Source organism: Mesoplodon densirostris, chromosome 13 (genome assembly GCF_025265405.1).
Source record: "Mesoplodon densirostris isolate mMesDen1 chromosome 13, mMesDen1 primary haplotype, whole genome shotgun sequence".
Classification (NCBI taxonomy): Eukaryota; Metazoa; Chordata; class Mammalia; order Artiodactyla; family Ziphiidae; genus Mesoplodon; species Mesoplodon densirostris.
In genome coordinates, this window is record NC_082673.1 from 12014230 (window position 1) to 12031312 (window position 17083).

Here is a 17083-nt window from a genome sequence, read left to right on the forward strand (position 1 = left end):
CCAATATCCTTCATGAACATAGATGCAAAATTTTTCAACAAAATTTTAGCCAGTTAAATCCAACAATATATAAAAAGGAAAATACATCATGACTGAATGGGTCTTTTCCAAGAATACAAGACTAGTTCAACATTCAAAAATCAAGGTAATTCATCACAGTACTAAAGAAGAAAAACTACATGATCATTTCAGTAGATGCAGAAAAAGCATTTGACAAAATTCAACATCCCGTCCTGATTTTTCAAACTGTCAGCAGGCTTGGAAGGTAGGGAGAAGGGAACTTCCCCAACCTGATAAAGGGCATCAATGAAAAACACACAGCTAACATTATACTTAGTAATATGAATGCTTTCCTCTTAAGATCAGGAAAGAAGCAAGGAAAACCATTCTGGGGTCTCTAGCCAGTGCAATATGGCAAGAAAAATAAAGTAAAAGACTTCCAGATTGGAAGGGAAGAAATAAAACTATCTGATTATTTAAAATACTGATTCTATGTTGAAATGATAATAGTTTATATGGTTTGGGGTTAAATAAAATATATTAATAAAATTAATTTCATTGGTTTCTGTTTTTTAATGTGGCTACTAGAAATTTAAAATCTTATATATGGCTCATATTTGTTACTCACATCTTATTTCTATTGTACAGTTAGGTCAGAGAGGTACGTACGGGCCAAATCATGTCAGGCCTTAGGGATCACAGTGATGATTAATGTCTTTATCCCTAGGGGTAATATGACCATTAATGGGATTTAAATAGAGTGTGACACATGAGAAGCAGATTGCAGAAGGCAAGAGTAAATTCAGAGACATCAGTTAGCAGGCTGGGGTGGAGGGGAGGTAAGACTAGATTGTGTGCATTGAGGGTGGAGCCAAGTGTCCTTGATCTTGGAGCCAAGGTAAGGAGTTCAGACATGGCCACTGGGAAGGCCTTACACTAAAGTATTTGCTACTTTTAGGGACTGTCACTGTTTATTTCTGGCATGTGAACTATGCCAAGAAATGTTCAGAGGAAAGTACAATATGTTAGTTTTCTAACATTTCCTTAGAGATATGTATGATGAAGTACAATTTATAAACAACAGATTTGGAGAAGGATTAATTATCAAGAAGAAAAAAAGCTTTCAGCCAGAAGTTTGCAAACTATCTAATGAAAGAAATGCCACTTAGCTTCTGTTAAGTACTTTTCAAGTTAGTTAATTTCATTTTTAGTTTAGCTTTTGTAAAATGTTTCTTTTCACTAAAAAATTTAAAATCACATATTCAAGCTGCCTATTGCCAGAAAAACAGCTAAACTGAAAAGATTGACAATGTAAACCGAAGGAAAATGTTAAGCATTTTGTAGATGTCAAGAGTCCTTGGTGTAAGAAGATGGACGGATGGATGGACGGACGGATGAATGGATCAATACTGCAGGGAAAAACTAACAACCTCATTGTCTTAGTTTACGAGGCCCTGGTCTGTAAACTATTAAGCACTGGCTTTTGTTTTGGCATGGGATTAAAGTGATTTTCAGGAGATTTAACTGGTGCTGGAGTTGACCTGAAAGTCTCAGTCCACTCATGACCTAGTGTTCCAGTCTAACTAAACCTTCTTCTCCAGCAACCCCTACTGTCTGCCTCCATATCCACACAGTTGATTTTGTCAAACACCAACTTTCTCACTTCTGGTGGGTAAAAGAAGGAAGAATTCTCCTTCCTCTACCTTAGAGAATGAGCTGAAATCAAGATCAGTCTTCCAGTTCCTCTTGTTTTCTCTTCCTCCAGGGCTGCACGCTGCCTCACTGCTTTGCTTCAAACTATATCTATTTTTTACTTCCCTTTAGCTCCACTTTCCATGTTTGGTTTGATGAATGGCTAGCTAGTTCCTGGAGCTAAGCCTGGATTATTTTCAAGTACCTGGATTTGCAATTATGTATGTTAAAGAGACAAAAAGAACATGGGTAACTGAAATGCTGAGGACATTCTGGAATCCTTGGGAAGTACACTGATTCTGACACTGATTCTCTGGGAACTTTCTAATGCCTCCTATTCCCCAGAGTACTCTGTCTTGTTTTGCAAGTTGGAATCTAGAGTTGATGTTGCTTTTCTAACTATTCTGGGGTTAGAGGAGTTTCATATCACCCTAACCAGAAAGTACAAAATCCACCAAAAGAGAGGAACCCAGTTCCTGCCAGAGAATCCTTCATATACATTTCAATTTTCCCCAAAGGTTTTTTAATATCTTATGTTCTAGGACTTGTGTCCAATATGGTGACCTCCAGCCCCATATGGTTATTTAAACATATGTTTAAATTGAATAAAATTAAAAATTCACAGACTTCCCTGGTGGTACAGTGGTTGGGAATCTGCCTGCCAATGCAGTGGACACAGATTCGAGCCCTGGTCCAGGAAGATCCCACTTGCTGCGGAGCGGCTGAGCCCGTGTGCCATAACCGCTGAGCCTGCGCTCTGGAGCCCGCGAGCCACAACTGCTGGGCCCACGTGCCACAACTACTGAAGTCCGCGCACCTGGAGCCCATGCTTTGCAACAGGAGGGGCCACCACAATGAGAAACCCGTGTGCCGCAACAAAGAGTAGCCCCCGCTGCTGCAACTGGAGAGAGCCCACGTGAAGCAATGAAGACCCAACGCTGCCATAAATAAATAAATAAATAATGAAAAAAAAAATTCAGTTCCTGAGTTGCACTATACATATTTCAAGTACTCAATAGCTACCTGTGGCTAGAGGTTGGCCAGCACAGATGTAGAACATTTACATCATTGCAGAAAATTCTAATGGACAATGTGCTGTAGAGTATGGGGTGGGGTAGCTTAGTGGATGAGTCAGAAGGTATCATTCTGCGCAACTACTTAACTTCCCTGAGCCACAGTTGGCTCAATGGAGATAATAATATGTACTCTAGAGCGCTAGACTAAGAAATGATTGGTACTCTGCAAACGTTTATTATGTTTGTTGTGGTGGTGTAGTACTAAAGTAAGGGATTCTAGAACCTCATTTTCTCCCTCCCTGAGATTAAGAACACACTGTGAGATCTACATTTCGCTGGACCCTGAAGTCTGGGTTCATTTGGCCTGGTAGCTAGAGGTTGAAAGAGGTCAAGAGTCTTCTCTTTCTGTTGTCACCTCTCAGTGCCAAGTCCACCGTGGGCATAAACTCAGGTTCTTAGGGACCCATCTTGCTTCCTTTGACTTATCTGGGGGATTTGGGAAACTTCTGGAGGAGGTGAGAGCCATGGTGGTTTTGCTTCAGCTTCTCAATGTGTCTAAACACACCTGTACCGCAGTGTGGTAGGACTCAAGAATGGGGGGAAATTGGTGCTTCAAACTATGGCAACTTCCTGTGTAATTACCCCTGATTGGTTTCAACCCCCTGTGCTAGGGTGTGGGTAGGAGAGGGGAGGAAGTCATGCACCACCCCTATAAGAGTCCAAGGTGCCTTCAGGAGACTAAGCTGGTTTTCGCATCTCTGTGGAGGCCCAGGTCCACTGCAAATTCCAGAGCCTTGAAGCTGGCTTCAATTCTGATTCATTTCCAGAATTTTTGCCATCTCTCAGACTCTGAATGATTTGGGAGCAGACTAAAATTTTCTGGTTCCCCCCTAGGAACCAGAGTGCTACCCCCATGTCCCACTCCCAACTCACATGCCCACCCCATAGATGGCTGGTCTCTGAGAGAGGGAGGAGCAGGAATGGAGGAAAGAGGATGAGGAAGGGAAGGTGGTTCTTATCCATCAACCTGGCTCTTCTTCCTGTGGGCTTCTTGCTAGTTTCCTCTGTAGCTTCCAGGGGCAGTTCTAAGACAAAATGAAAGGCAGAGAGCAAGAAGGAGCAGAGAGTAAAAGGAGAGGGTAGGGTTCAACTCTCCATCAAATAATTCAACTGGGGATTCTCAATGTTCATGCAGTTTCAGAGTGTTTTTTTTCTACAAATACTGCTAAGTTAGGTTATGGACCCCACTCACAGATAAAAGAACTGAAATCCAACTAGGTGAGGTCACTTTCCCAGGATCACCAGGTGAGGTGGACATGGGAGCTGGACCTCCTGACTCCCTGTGCAGCCTCTCACTGCATCATCTTGGTTGCTCTGGCTCAGGCACTTGAGTCCCCCCTGAGGATTCTACTCTCATAGCCACCAGAGTCCGTTTCCTCCTTTCCTTCCCCACTGCCATTCGTCACCCAGTGCCAGGGCGTCATGACCTCTCACCTAGGCAACAACCTCCCATCTGGTCTTTAGCCAGGTCACCTTCACACTGACCTATCCCAACCAGCACTGAGATTAATTTCACCAATGCACAGCTCTCAGGGAAACGTCCCTGTGAGACACTCTGAATGACTTCCCGTTGCCTAATTTATTAAGTGGTAAAAACTCTTCAGCCCAGTATTCATGGGCTGCCAATGTGCCAGAAGCATGCTCTGCACTCCAGCCCAAAGCACCACACGCTCTGTGCGTTCCCGGCACTCCTGTCTGCTTCTGTGCCTTTTCTTGGAAGCCCCACCTACGCCCCACTGCCCACAGAACGACATGCCCATTGGTGTCTAGGTTCCTCAGTGGATCAGTGCAAATGCCACCCCACCCATGAAGCCCTCCTGATTCTTCCAACTCTGGAATTCTCTGGGGTTTTGGGGGGTTTTTTTTGGCCGTGCCGCACGGAATGGGGATCTTAGTTTCCCAACCAGGGATCAAACCCATGCCCACTGGAAGTGCAGAGTCTTAACCACTGTACCACAAGGGAAGTCCCTGAAGTTCTTTATCACATTTTGTTTTGTACTGTGGTTCTGTATATGCGTGTCTTATCTCTACTATTTATTAGACTGAGCTCCTTGAGGACAATGACCTGTATCTTGTTCGTCTTTCAGGACACATGATAAACACTCAACAAATATTTTTTGAAAGAATGAATTCCTCTTAAAAGGATAGGCTTGGCTATAGTGTATAGTATTAGTTTAAGTGCTTTTCCTTAGGTTGCAAGGTCTTTTACAGTAGAAACTTCATCTTTCTTAGAAAATAGCTCTCTTAATTTGCTCAGACCTCCATAGCCCATGTAACAATAAACACAGTTAACTGTCTAGGCTAGGTGAACTGAATTAACTCAGTAAAACAATGTCACCAATTCCCTTCTTCACTGTAGTTGCTAAACAGAATTGAAAGGAATAACAAAATTCTCCAAAGATCCCTGAAATGTTTATGAATACGTATAACTTATTATTAGTTAATAGAGCTTATTAGATTCTCAATAAACTCTCAGTGCACACAGCACTAAGGGCGCACATAACCAGTCACAACGATCTACTCCTTACTGGTAATTAATTGCACCCTGGGGCTGTGTTAACAAAATGTGTTCACTGTATGGCGTTTTTTAAATCAAGGAGAAATAAAGCTGCAAATTCATCACATAAAAAAATAGACATGTGGGGCTTCCCTGGTGGCGCAGTGGTTGAGAGTCCGCCTGCCGATGCAGGGGACAGGGGTTCGTGCCCCGGTCCGGGAGGATCCCACATGCCGTGAGCCATGGCCGCTGAGCCTGCGCGTCCGGAGCCTGTGCTCCACAACGGGAGAGGCCACAACAGTGAGAGGCCTGTGTACCACAAAAAAAAAAAAAAAAATAGACATGTGTTTCTTATTTCATTTTTGATCTGATTTTAAATCTTTAACTAAAACATATAGATGAAACAGTTGTTTCACAAAATCTGGCAAATATCAGAATTGAAATTGATGACTCAAGAGCAGACCAAGAATGCTCAGAAATGACTAGGGAAACTATCATTTAAGAAATCAACTTGGTAAATGAGACAAATGCAGAGGGGTATAGATATTTCAGACCAGATAAAACCCAGGTGTGGAAGCAGGATTCCATTTTCAGTGGAAGTCACTGAAAATGACACTGATATTTGTCCCCCACGATATGGCAAAATAAAATAATGGGTGTGCCACCCCATGTGCCAGTCACTACCTCATTACTGATTGTTGGTGCAAACTAAAATTTTTAAAGATTGCCAAATTTTCTTTGTGTTTCTAGGTGTGTGTAGGGGTGGTGGTGTATAGGATGAAGGAGGATTAGGAAAAAGAGAGAGAAAAGAGCATACTAGAGCTTTATTATACAACTTTTTTAAAAAAATTGGATCAACTGGTATTTGGATATTTTTTAAATTTTGTGGATACTTTTATGGTGAAAAGATTTGAAATCAGTTTTTTTTTTTTTTTTTCTGTACGCGGGCCTCTCACTGCTGTGACCTCTCCCGTTGCGGAGCACAGGCTCCGGATGCGCAGGCTCAGCGGCCATGGCTCACGGGCCCAGCCGCTCCGCGGCATGTGGGATCCTCCCGGACCGGGGCACAAACCCGTGTCCCCTGCGTCGGCAGGCGGACTCTCAACCGCTGCGCCACCAGGGAAGCCCAGAAATCAGTTTTTAAGTTGAAATTTTTCCCATTTCACAACCCTCACAAAGATGAAATATTTAACACTAAGCAAGTCCTTTTAGTTGATTACCCTTGTGAAGCCAGGATAATGATATGCCAAGCAGACATGCTTTGTTTGTTTTCACCTAGGATAGTATGATCACGCTACTTTTGGTGACTCGCTTCCTAAATTCTCAAGACAGAAATGGCATTCGTTATACAGTGAGACTCTTGGACTACATTCTCCCTGGTCCTGGAGAAGCCCATCACCAAGCCCTTGCTGGTTGCTCACAGGGGGCATGGCTCAGCGGCTGGGCACCAACATTTGCATCTGTTGTTGACAACTGTCAGCTTCACCTCCCTCTCCTCACAACCCCGTCTAAATGGGGTTTGTAATCCTCCTTCCCACCCACTCTCTTCACTCCCTGGGGTGGAAATGTTGGCCCCTGTTCTCTGTCACCTGTCAGAATCCATCCTCCTGTCACTGGCTTATACGGACAAGTCTGTCCGCTGTCATGTGACCCTCGGCTGCTAAAAACAGCTCCAGCCCCACTCTGAACCTGGGCCTGAAACAATGTCCTCCACGGAAAGAAACGTAAAGGACACTTGATCACACAATCCTTGGAATTATTTCCAGGAATCACTTGCAGAAACCATTCGAAGCGCCCTTTCCCTGGCAGAGCACACAGGGACGGCCAGGAGATGAGCGCATCCTTGAATTACAAGTCTTTTTCCAAAGAGCAGCAGACCATGGATAACTTGGAGAAGCAACTTATCTGTCCCATCTGTTTAGAGATGTTCACGAAACCCGTGGTCATTCTCCCCTGCCAGCATAACCTGTGTAGGAAATGTGCCAGTGACATTTTCCAGGTAGGTCTGTTTGGAATGTAGGGGGTGGAAAAGATTCCCTCTCCTCTGAAACAAGCACTTAACTTTGAGGTAATTTCTTTAGAAAGCTGTATAAGGTTGCATTTGTTAAAAAAAAAAAAGTTTTTAAAGTGATTTGCTTTGTACTTTGCTGTCAGCCTCCTTCGTACTCTCAAATCTAATTTTATTTCAATCCCAAGAATCATACTTGTTTAAAAAAAATTGAATCTGTCTCAAAATTGTAAATGAATTACTGCCCGAGACAGTAATGTTGGAGTTTCTGGCTGGAACTTTTGGTTATGAAAATGCTGGGTGGAAAAGCACCTCATGGTGAAGATGGTACATGGCACTTGACTGTGGAGAAGTGATGGCCCTGCATTTCAGGACCACTTGCTGATAATGCCCTAAGGGACGATCTCACAGCAAGCTGAAAGCAGGAGTTGATGTGGCTCATAGTGTAACAGAGAGTGAAGAGAAGCCTCTGGAAAGCTACCTGTGGCATTGCTCAATTCCTCTTTTCTTGCTTGGCGAGAACAGGCCTCTAACCCGTACCTGCCCACAAGAGGAGGAAGCACTGTGGCCTCGGGGGGCCGGTTCCGTTGCCCATCCTGCAGACACGAAGTGGTTTTGGACAGACATGGGATCTACGGGCTTCAGAGGAACCTGCTGGTGGAAAATATCATTGACATCTACAAGCAGGAGTCCACCAGGTAGGGTTCTCCTGTGTGTCAGACACATCGGAAGCTTGTCTTCATTAGTTGTTTGTTTGTTTTAGTGGGTCGCTATACTGAATGCTTGTTTACCAATCAGGGGCTAATTGTTTTATAGGAAAATGTTTTTCCAAGTCAGTCCTTCCCAATGGGAGTGAGAGTTGCTCTTGGGAGGAGAGAAGGAAGCTGGGGCCCATGCTTTTGTATCAATTTCAGAATGAAGTAACTCATTAACACTAATCCAGTCCAGATGGTGATATTGAAAGAGGCATAATGCTGCCCTACCCCCAGCCTTGTATTACATCCCTTGTAGACGTTTCTGCACTAACTACACAGCTCCTTTATAGCTCCAGATTCTACACAGCAGAAAAATTAGAGTGCAAAACTCTACAGAAAATGAACAGAAATGGCATCTCCCCAAATCGGCCTGTCCTTAGTTCAGACAGTCTCATTTTAAAATTATCTAGAGGATAATAATAAAAACAAAATCCTCTGACATAGTTAGTCATGGTAGTGACTCTGGGAAGTAGCAAAGCAAGGTAGACTCCTGGGATTTAGCAACTTAGAGTTTAGAGACAGAGGAGGGAACAAAAGGATGGAGCTCAGGTTGTGTTTCCCTATTCTCTAGGTTATTCTTCCTGAATACTCTTGGCGTTCACCTGCTGATTGACATGCAGCATATACATCAGTCATTTTTAATTTTTTTGAAAAGGGCTTCTTATTCATCGAATCACCCTGGCTATAGAATTCCTTTCCTAGAGACAACACAGGGGGAGTTCATTCCTAGAAGTGCTGGTGTTGAGGAGCCCTTTTTCAACTGTACACAAGGCAGTCAAGTCCATAGCGCTTGATAGCAATACTGAGACCATCTAGAAATGATCTCACTGTGCTTCCTAGTAGGAGACACGGATTCACGGAACATCTGCAGGGCTCGAAGAGCCTTGTGCTCTTAGAAGGAAAGCTGTTCTATAAATCGAACATATAATTATTATAATTGCCATGGATATTCATTTCTGCTTAAGATTCAAAACTAAATTAGATAGTGCCAGGATATAGATGGCACTGAGAAGAAGAATTGCTGATGACACGTTGCAGAGATACAGAGTGGGCTATTTCCCTCACTTCCAAAATCTCTTGAGAAGAAGGAAAGTACCGCTGCTGTAATTAAGATCTGATCTCATTTTATTTCATTATTTTAAGATGCAAATAGATACACTGCCTCTTAAAAAAGTTAACCAGCCAATTAATAACCAACTAATTATTAAGGCTGTTTATATAACAACTGATTCAGTGCCTGCGACAGCGCCTTGCACAGAATAGTTGCTCTGTAAGTACCAGATGTTTAAGCAGCGCCATAAATCTTCTTACACGTTCTATTTATTGCAATAATTTTCTGTTTTGCTACTTGCCACAGTGAGAGCTTGATGTGAAATAATAACAATAATTGTTATGTAATCCCGAGAAGAGGAGATGTTAAAATCTGTAGTGTAACACTACATGACACATCCTGGCTTTAAAGTCTATGCAATGCATCTGCCAAAACTAGTGCCTAGGTGAACAAATTAAAAGCACTGAACCAATTTCTCACAATGAAGCTCACAGCTGAGTAGCCTAGTGGTGTTTTTGTGATTATCAAATTCTTCTTATGCTGCTGTTTCTTGAACCTGAGACTTGCCTTTGGGACATTTTTAATTGGTAGCAAAACCACAAATTGTACAAGAGAGCTCAGGCACATGTTTGGACATAAACCCAGTTGTTCCCTGAGGGCTGGGAGCTTTACCAACCCAGAATCTTAAGCCTCAGGGTATGTGAGGTGACTCTGGAATAACTTTGAAATACAGAGTGAGATGAACCCTGGCCCACATTAAGATGGAAGCAGAAAGGGCAGGGGGCTGGTCAACTCTGGCCTCCTGCAGAATGGCTAGAGATTGTAGGTCTCAATAAAACCTGTCCTTCTTATCTAGAATTCTGCCTGGTGCTGAGCTAGCCACAGCTTGCGGGGGAGGTGGGGGGGGGACGATGCGAGAAGGAACTAATTTCACTAATACTAATAATGAACATAATGGGACTTCCCTGGTGGTCCAGTGGCTAGGGCTCCGCGCTTCCACTGCAGGGGGCACGGGTTCAATCCCTGGTCGGGGAGCTAAGATTCCACATGTCCCACGGCCAAAAATACAAAACAAAAAACCCCCCATAATAATTAACTTGAAAATACAGCAAGTCAGGGCTTCCCTGGTGGCGCAGTGGTTGAGAGGCCGCCTGCGGATGCAGGGGACACGGGTTCGTGCGCCGGTCCAGGAAGTTCCCACATGCCGCAGAGCGGCTGGGCCCGTGAGCCATGGCCGCTGAGCCTGCGCGTCCGGAGCTTGTGCTCCGCAACGGGAGAGGCCACAGCAGTGAGAGGCCCGCGTACCGCAAAAAAAAAAAAAAAAAATACAGCAAGTCAAAACAATATGTGTTGAATATGCGTCAGCCACTGTTCAGGGTATTATACACATGAATCATGTGTAATTCTTTAATTCTCACGAGTATTTTAAATATTTTATTCAAAGTAATTCCTATGCATATGCATAATTTTAAACATTCCAGTCGCACTACAAGGCCTCGAAAGAGAGCTGCATTCCCTGCCCTACTCTCTTTGCCCCCGAGTCTCACTCCGCAGAGTCAGCCACGTTTAATTCTTTCAGCTGTTCTTCTGCCATCCATCACCCAGTGATGTGTGTAGGCTACTAGCAGGCTCCTATTCTTTGGTTTTTCAGTTTTAGACATTATCTATTGACTTCACTGTAGACAATTAGGGCTGAGCCCCCGCGTGGTTGGCTTTACCTTTTACTTTTCTTTTACTCTGCCCTGGGTTGAAGCCCTTGTTTCCTGGATCCTTTGTCGTCCTCTTTGTTGGTTTACTCTACTGTTTTTGTGGAGCACATCCTCAAGTAATCCCCTGAAGTGTGCAAAAGTCCTCCTCTTTCCAGTCTCACCCCCGCCCCCGCCCTGCCTTCTGGGTGCCTGGCCTCTGCAGTCCCAGGGTCTTTGCAGGGGGAGCCTGTAAAGCTTGAGCAGCTTGTCCTGTGCGCCTTTACCCTGCAGGCTCTCAGCAGAGCCAAGATGCATTTCAAGCAGGTTACTTCCCTTCGTCCAGCTGTTCCCAGTTTCCAACATTTGGTTACATCTCTCCTCTGCTGTTATTTTGCTCACTTTTTGTCCTTATTGATGTATACCTTTTTATTCCCTTACTCTCATTTTAGTGGGATTGCAGCAGGAAACATAAATAAATAAATGCATGCGTTCATTCTGTCATATTTAATTAGAAGACTCCTAGTCCAATTTTCAGATATGAGTAAAAGCTGAGCCTGAAAGAGTTGAAGGAACTCGCCTAAGGCCATACAGCCACCACTTGGAGAAACTGAGTTGGGATTAAACTTTGAGATCAGTTTGACTGTAAAAGTACTGCCTGAACATGGAAGCAACCTAAGTGTCCATTGACAGATGAATGGAGAAAGAAGATGTGGCACATATATACAATGGAATATTACTCAGCCATAAAAAGAAACGAAATTGAGTTATTTGGAGTGAGGTGGATGGACCTAGAGTCTGTCATACAGAGTGAAGTAAATCAGAAAGAGAAAAACAAATACCGTATGCTAACACATATATATGGAATCTAAAAAAAAAAATGGCTCTGAAGAACCTAGGGACAGGACAGGAAAAGATGCAGACGTAGAGAATGGACTTGAGGACATGGGGAGGGGAAAGGGTAAGCTGGGATGAAGTGAGAGAGTGGCATGGACATATATACACTACCAAATGTAAAACAGATAGCTAGTGGGAAGCAGCTGTATAGCACAGGGAGATCAGCTCGGTGCTTTGTGACCACCTAGAGGGGTGGGATAGGGAGGGTGGGAGGGAGACACAAGAGGGAGGGGATATGGGGATATGTGTATACGTATAGCTGATTCACTCTGTTATACAGCAGCAACTACCACAACAATGTAAAGCAATGATACTCCCAATAAAGATGTTTAAAAAAACCAAAAGTACTGCCTGAAATGCCTCATCAGCACCAGATGCCCATCCTTCAGGAAACTTGAGGATGGCCCCCGAAACCCCAGAGAGCAGAGGGAACAGGCTACAGACTCCCTGAGACTAGCCTGCACGGAACGGCTGGGGGCCACAGCCAGCATTTGGCACTGAGAGCCGAACCACAACTGAGAGCTCAGACACCCCGACCTCGTGAAGTTGCCTTTGCGTCTTTATTGTACACGCCACGTTTGTCCCAAGTCTGTTATGTGGCGTAAGGTTTTCATTCTACACCCATTTGTAAGTGGGGGATGCCTCTTGGCCTGCGTTGCCACCTGAACAAGAACAACCTAATAAGGAATATCGCAGGCAGTCCTTGGTCTGTATTGCATAATGAAAAAGTAATCACAATCGACAACTAAATGAAGAGCCCATGGCTGTTTCCACATGTTCAGTATTGCATACCCTGCAAATATCTGAGCTCTACAGTATCGTCTCTGGTCAGAGCTGCTAACATCAGAGCAGTAGGTGGGACGCAGGCTACCCTCGGGAAATGCCTGGGGGAGAGGGGCCGCAGTAGCATCAGCTGTACCATCTCCCAGTTAATGTGCTCTGGACACTTGCTTGACATTTATTACGAGGTGGAGGTTCAGGGGAGGGAAGGTTTTAGAGGAAGAGAAGCCTTTGGCCAAGCGAAGACTGAATCGCCACTCCTAGTCTCTAGATAACCCCTGGAGGCCTTTGTCATTTATAAGTGGAGTCTTCAGGATGTTGTCTGGTCTTTTCCTTTGCCACTCAGGAGAGCCAAGTGACTAAGTTTTCCCCATAGTTCACACACCTTCTCCAGATGAGCGATTTTATGTTAGAGCACAGGGAACACTGTCCAAGAATCTAGCAAATTCCCTTTTACTTCTCATTCATTCAACAAATATGTACTGAGCACCTACTCTATGCAAGGCACTGTTCTTGGCACTGGGAACCCAGCAAAAAAGGAGACAGACCATGGCCCCTGCCCTCACAGAGCTCACATTCCAGTGGAGGAAATAGACCATAATATATATAATGGAATATTATTCAGCCATACAAAAGAATGAAATATTGCCATTTGCAGCAACATGGATGGACCTAGAGAATATTATACTTAGTGAAGTAAGTCAGACAGAGAAAGACAAATATTATATGATATCACTTATATGTGGAATCTAAAAAATAATACAAATGAATCTATATACAAAACGTAAAAAGACTCACACCAGACATAGAAAAACTTATGGTTACTAAAGGGGAAAGGGAAGGGGAGAGGGATAACTTAGGAGTATGGGATTAAACAAACTACTATATTAAAAAAAATAGATAAGCTACAAGGATTTCCTGCATAGAGCAGGGAATTATATTCAATATCTTGTAAAAACCTATAATGGCAAATAATCTGGAAATATATATATGTATAACTGAATCACCTTGCTGTACCCCTGAAACTCACACAATATTGTAAATCAACTATACTTCAATAAAATAAAAATTCAGTTCCAAATCTGAGATGCTTCTAAATAATCATACGTTTGGGAAAATGAGGAAAGATTTTGGATTTGTATTTAAATTTTCCAAACAATTCAGAAAACGATGAACAGCCTCAGTCTTTGGATAGGACATATCAAAATTCCAGATTTCGTATAAGTAGGCTACAACCACCCTTCCCCCCATGATCTCCAGAGGGGGCCCATAGCATTACAAGGTGACATACTTGTGATCTTGATGTATTCTAACACCTAAACCACGATGATGGTTAGGGAAACATACCAGGTCCTACCACGTGATGTGAACCTGGGCTCTCCAGGTGATTTCGCAGCTAACAGGTTATCCTTAAGCAGCCATAATTTGTCACTACCTCTCTCATGCTTCTTCATTGCTTGGACATGGTGGTACCCCGGAAGTGCAAACCTCACTAGCACATACAAACCCAGTGCTCCATTATGACCTGGGCAGCTTTGAAAAGTTTTGGTTGGTTTGGTTTGGGAAAACTGAAACTTGCGGATTCTCTGTGAGATGTGGACTTCCGGGGTACCACCGTGTCCCAGAACAACATTTTGCACTTTTCTTGTTGCCTAAAGTATTCAGTGTAATTGTTCACATTCACTGAGCGTATACTACCCACTCTGAACCACTGCTGAGTCCTCAGGAAGTTATGTACATTTAATTTTCTGTGCTAATGGCAGGAGGAGACCCAAACAAATGAAAAAAGCACTCGCTGATATTTTTCCTCTTTACACACAACTACTTCCAACCAGTGCTGAGATGAATAATCAGAGATTTGGGCTCCCCCAGCCCACCTCCACGCTCACTCCTTTTGCTGGGGCCAGAGGCTGCGGCGGTGGGGTAAATGGGCCTCCCCAAGGCGGGTGCAAACTTGACATTTAGTTTATCGCCAACCTGCTCCTCTTTACCTGTAATTGTAAAGTCTCTCCTGAGAGACTTGTGAGCATGTAGAGATGGTGCTGAAGCAGCTCCTAAGCAAAGAATCTGGTGTTCGGCTTTCAGGAATTGCATTAGCCCGTTTTGTTTTTGTTTTTGTTTTTTGCGGTACGCCGGCCTCTCACTGCTGTGGCCTCTCCCACTGCGGAGCACAGGCTCCGGACGCGCAGGCTCAGCGGCCATGGCTCACGGGCCCAGCCGCTCCGCGGCATGTGGGATCCTCCCGGACCAGGGCACGAACCCGCGTCCCCTGCATCGGCAGGTGGACTCTCAACCACTGCGCCACCAGGGAAGCCCCAGTAGCCCGTTTTTAAACTTTGAAATCGGCCAATGGGGGGAATACTGACACCACAGTAATTGGCAAATGCTACAGGTCACAGTCTCCGTGTCCTCCCCCCCAGGCTGGTTGGAAATCTGTCAGGACACTGCTGATAAACCCGTAGAGAATTTGGAGGGCTCTGAGCGCATGGAAGGGGCTCTGGAAGTCTGCTGGGGGTACAGGGTCGCGCGGGGTAGGATGCGATGCTGACCACCCCGTTGGGCCACCCGGCTCAGCTCTGCCGCAACCGGAGCTGACACTTATCCACGTATCTCCTCCCAGACCAGAAAAGAAGTCCGACCAGCCCCTGTGTGAGGAGCACGAAGACGAGCGCATCAACATCTACTGTCTGAACTGCGAGGTGCCCACCTGCTCTCTGTGCAAGGTCTTTGGGGCGCACAAGGACTGCCAGGTGGCTCCCCTCACCCACGTGTTCCAGAGGCAGAAGGTAACAGAGGCCTTTCCGCCCCTCCTCCGAAGCCCCTTCCAAGTGCCTGCGTCATTGACTCGCTGCCCCCCAGGGAGAGATGCCCAGTGCGCAGGGCCACAGGGCCCTGAGGCTGGGCGGGCGCGGAGGGTAGAGCCGGAAGGGATGCTGCGCACCCTCCACGCGCTTAATGCCCTGGAGGCTGGTGGGGAAGGTTGGGGAGGGAAGAGATGCAGAGGGTCAGGAAGGGGTCCGGAGGGGAAGGGTCGCTGTGTTTGCGCCCGTTGGAGGCTGCTGAAGATGAGCATTGTTATGGGACTCGGTCCGAGCTCAAGCTGCTCAAACATTATTTGAGGTTCAGACTATAGGTAACAAAAGGATAACCTTTTACTCCACTCAGAACATTTTTCTTCATTCACCAACCGAAGATCCCTTTGGCCTTCCTCAAGGCCTTTGCTCGCGCACTCCTAGTTGGTAGAATTACAGTGAACGACATTGCGTTACACGTTCCCTTGGGCTGGCCCTCCAGCCTGGGTTAAACTGGCCTCCTAGCCTTTCAACCTAGGCCAGCACTGAGGGCACCGTCCGTGCCCTCACCCCAGGGCCTCAGCCCCCTCATTCTGACCAAATACACGGTGTCCCAGCTTCTCACTCACCTGCCAACCTGGTTTCACCCACCGGCAAGTAGAAGCTTATCCATTTGATGCAAGTAAACTGTGGGGTTGTGTGCTCAGGGAGCTGCAACCAAGTCTTGGCATCTAGAGTTTGAGGAGCTCCACATCTCAGCGTCTTTCTGTAAGAATCAGAGATTCCACATTCGGTCAGTGTTTTACACCAAATACAGTATAGAGTTGGCATTAACTTTGGAAACCAAACTTCGGGCAACACCGGTTGCGACCGGTGAGTCCTAACTGCTCAAGCCGCAGGATTTAGCGAGATATCCGTAACGTTTATTTATTTTTCAGTCCACTTAAGACTTACCCCCCGTTGCCCTTTTACCTGCCCCCCCAGTCACACCTGTTAGAACTGAATGGTACCTGTGTCACACCCTGTGGGACGGACAGAGGCAGGTGGGCAGAGCTTCCAGCCGCTCCGGTTTGGCCAAAGCGGCCTCAGTTTTTACCTATTGGGATTATTTATTAGCTTCCAGTTGAAGAAAGGGTTCTACAGCTTTAAAATGTTTTGCAACCACTCTTCTGGTCCAGTCTTCTCACTTTATATGTGAGACAATGAAGGTCCAAATTGATTACATGTTTTGCCCAACATCATAGAGAAGTTGAAGGCAGAGCTGGACCGAGCATGTAGGTTTCCTGAGTCCCACGCGTTCAGTGTTTCTTGTGCTCCAGAGGCCAGCCTTGCGAGGGGGTGAGTAAGAGCAACGGAATCGCTTTGGGGTCCAAAGAGTCCCGAGAGGAATTTCAAGTTGAAATGTTTTTCCTGGAAACAGTTGAATGTTACAGTTTTAAGTTTGTAATGACTTAGTCTAGAATATGAGTATTTGTTTGCATCTAGCATGTAGAGGAGGCGTAATAGGTATACGTTGAATAAATGAATATTTCTCTAGTAAAACTGATCCTGAGCTGCACTAGACAAACAATTCATTTTGGGCCCCTGATGTCACATTTTGGTCTTCATTCAATAAACAATTCTTAGAATTCTTTACCCTGGATGTGCTATTCTCTATGGCCTATAATTCGGTGTTCTTAATGTTTTTAGCAGGGTCACAGTCTCTATTAGGAATTTGATGAAAACTATGAAACTTCTTCCCAGACAAATGCATTTATACACACATCCGTTCAGAATTTTATTTACAAGATCAGGAGGTTCTCAGGCCTCCCAGTCTCACTGTTCCTCCTTTGGGGGGTTCCATGGACCCT

The 17083-nt window shown here is 45.0% G+C and overlaps 1 protein-coding gene across 3 annotated transcripts in view; it reads left to right on the forward strand.

Annotated features, from left to right (window-relative positions):
- Nucleotides 1-7096: 7096 nt before the first annotated feature.
- The window catches only part of TRIM55 (tripartite motif containing 55), a 42352-nt gene continuing 32365 nt past the window's right edge, over nucleotides 7097-17083 (forward strand). For all 3 annotated transcript variants that reach the window (XM_060116002.1, XM_060116003.1, XM_060116004.1), the window contains exons 1-3: nucleotides 7097-7264; nucleotides 7799-7971; nucleotides 15062-15227. In XM_060116002.1, coding sequence (XP_059971985.1) covers nucleotides 7097-7264; nucleotides 7799-7971; nucleotides 15062-15227 — 507 coding nt within the window. The remainder of the gene's footprint in view (nucleotides 7265-7798; nucleotides 7972-15061; nucleotides 15228-17083) is intronic.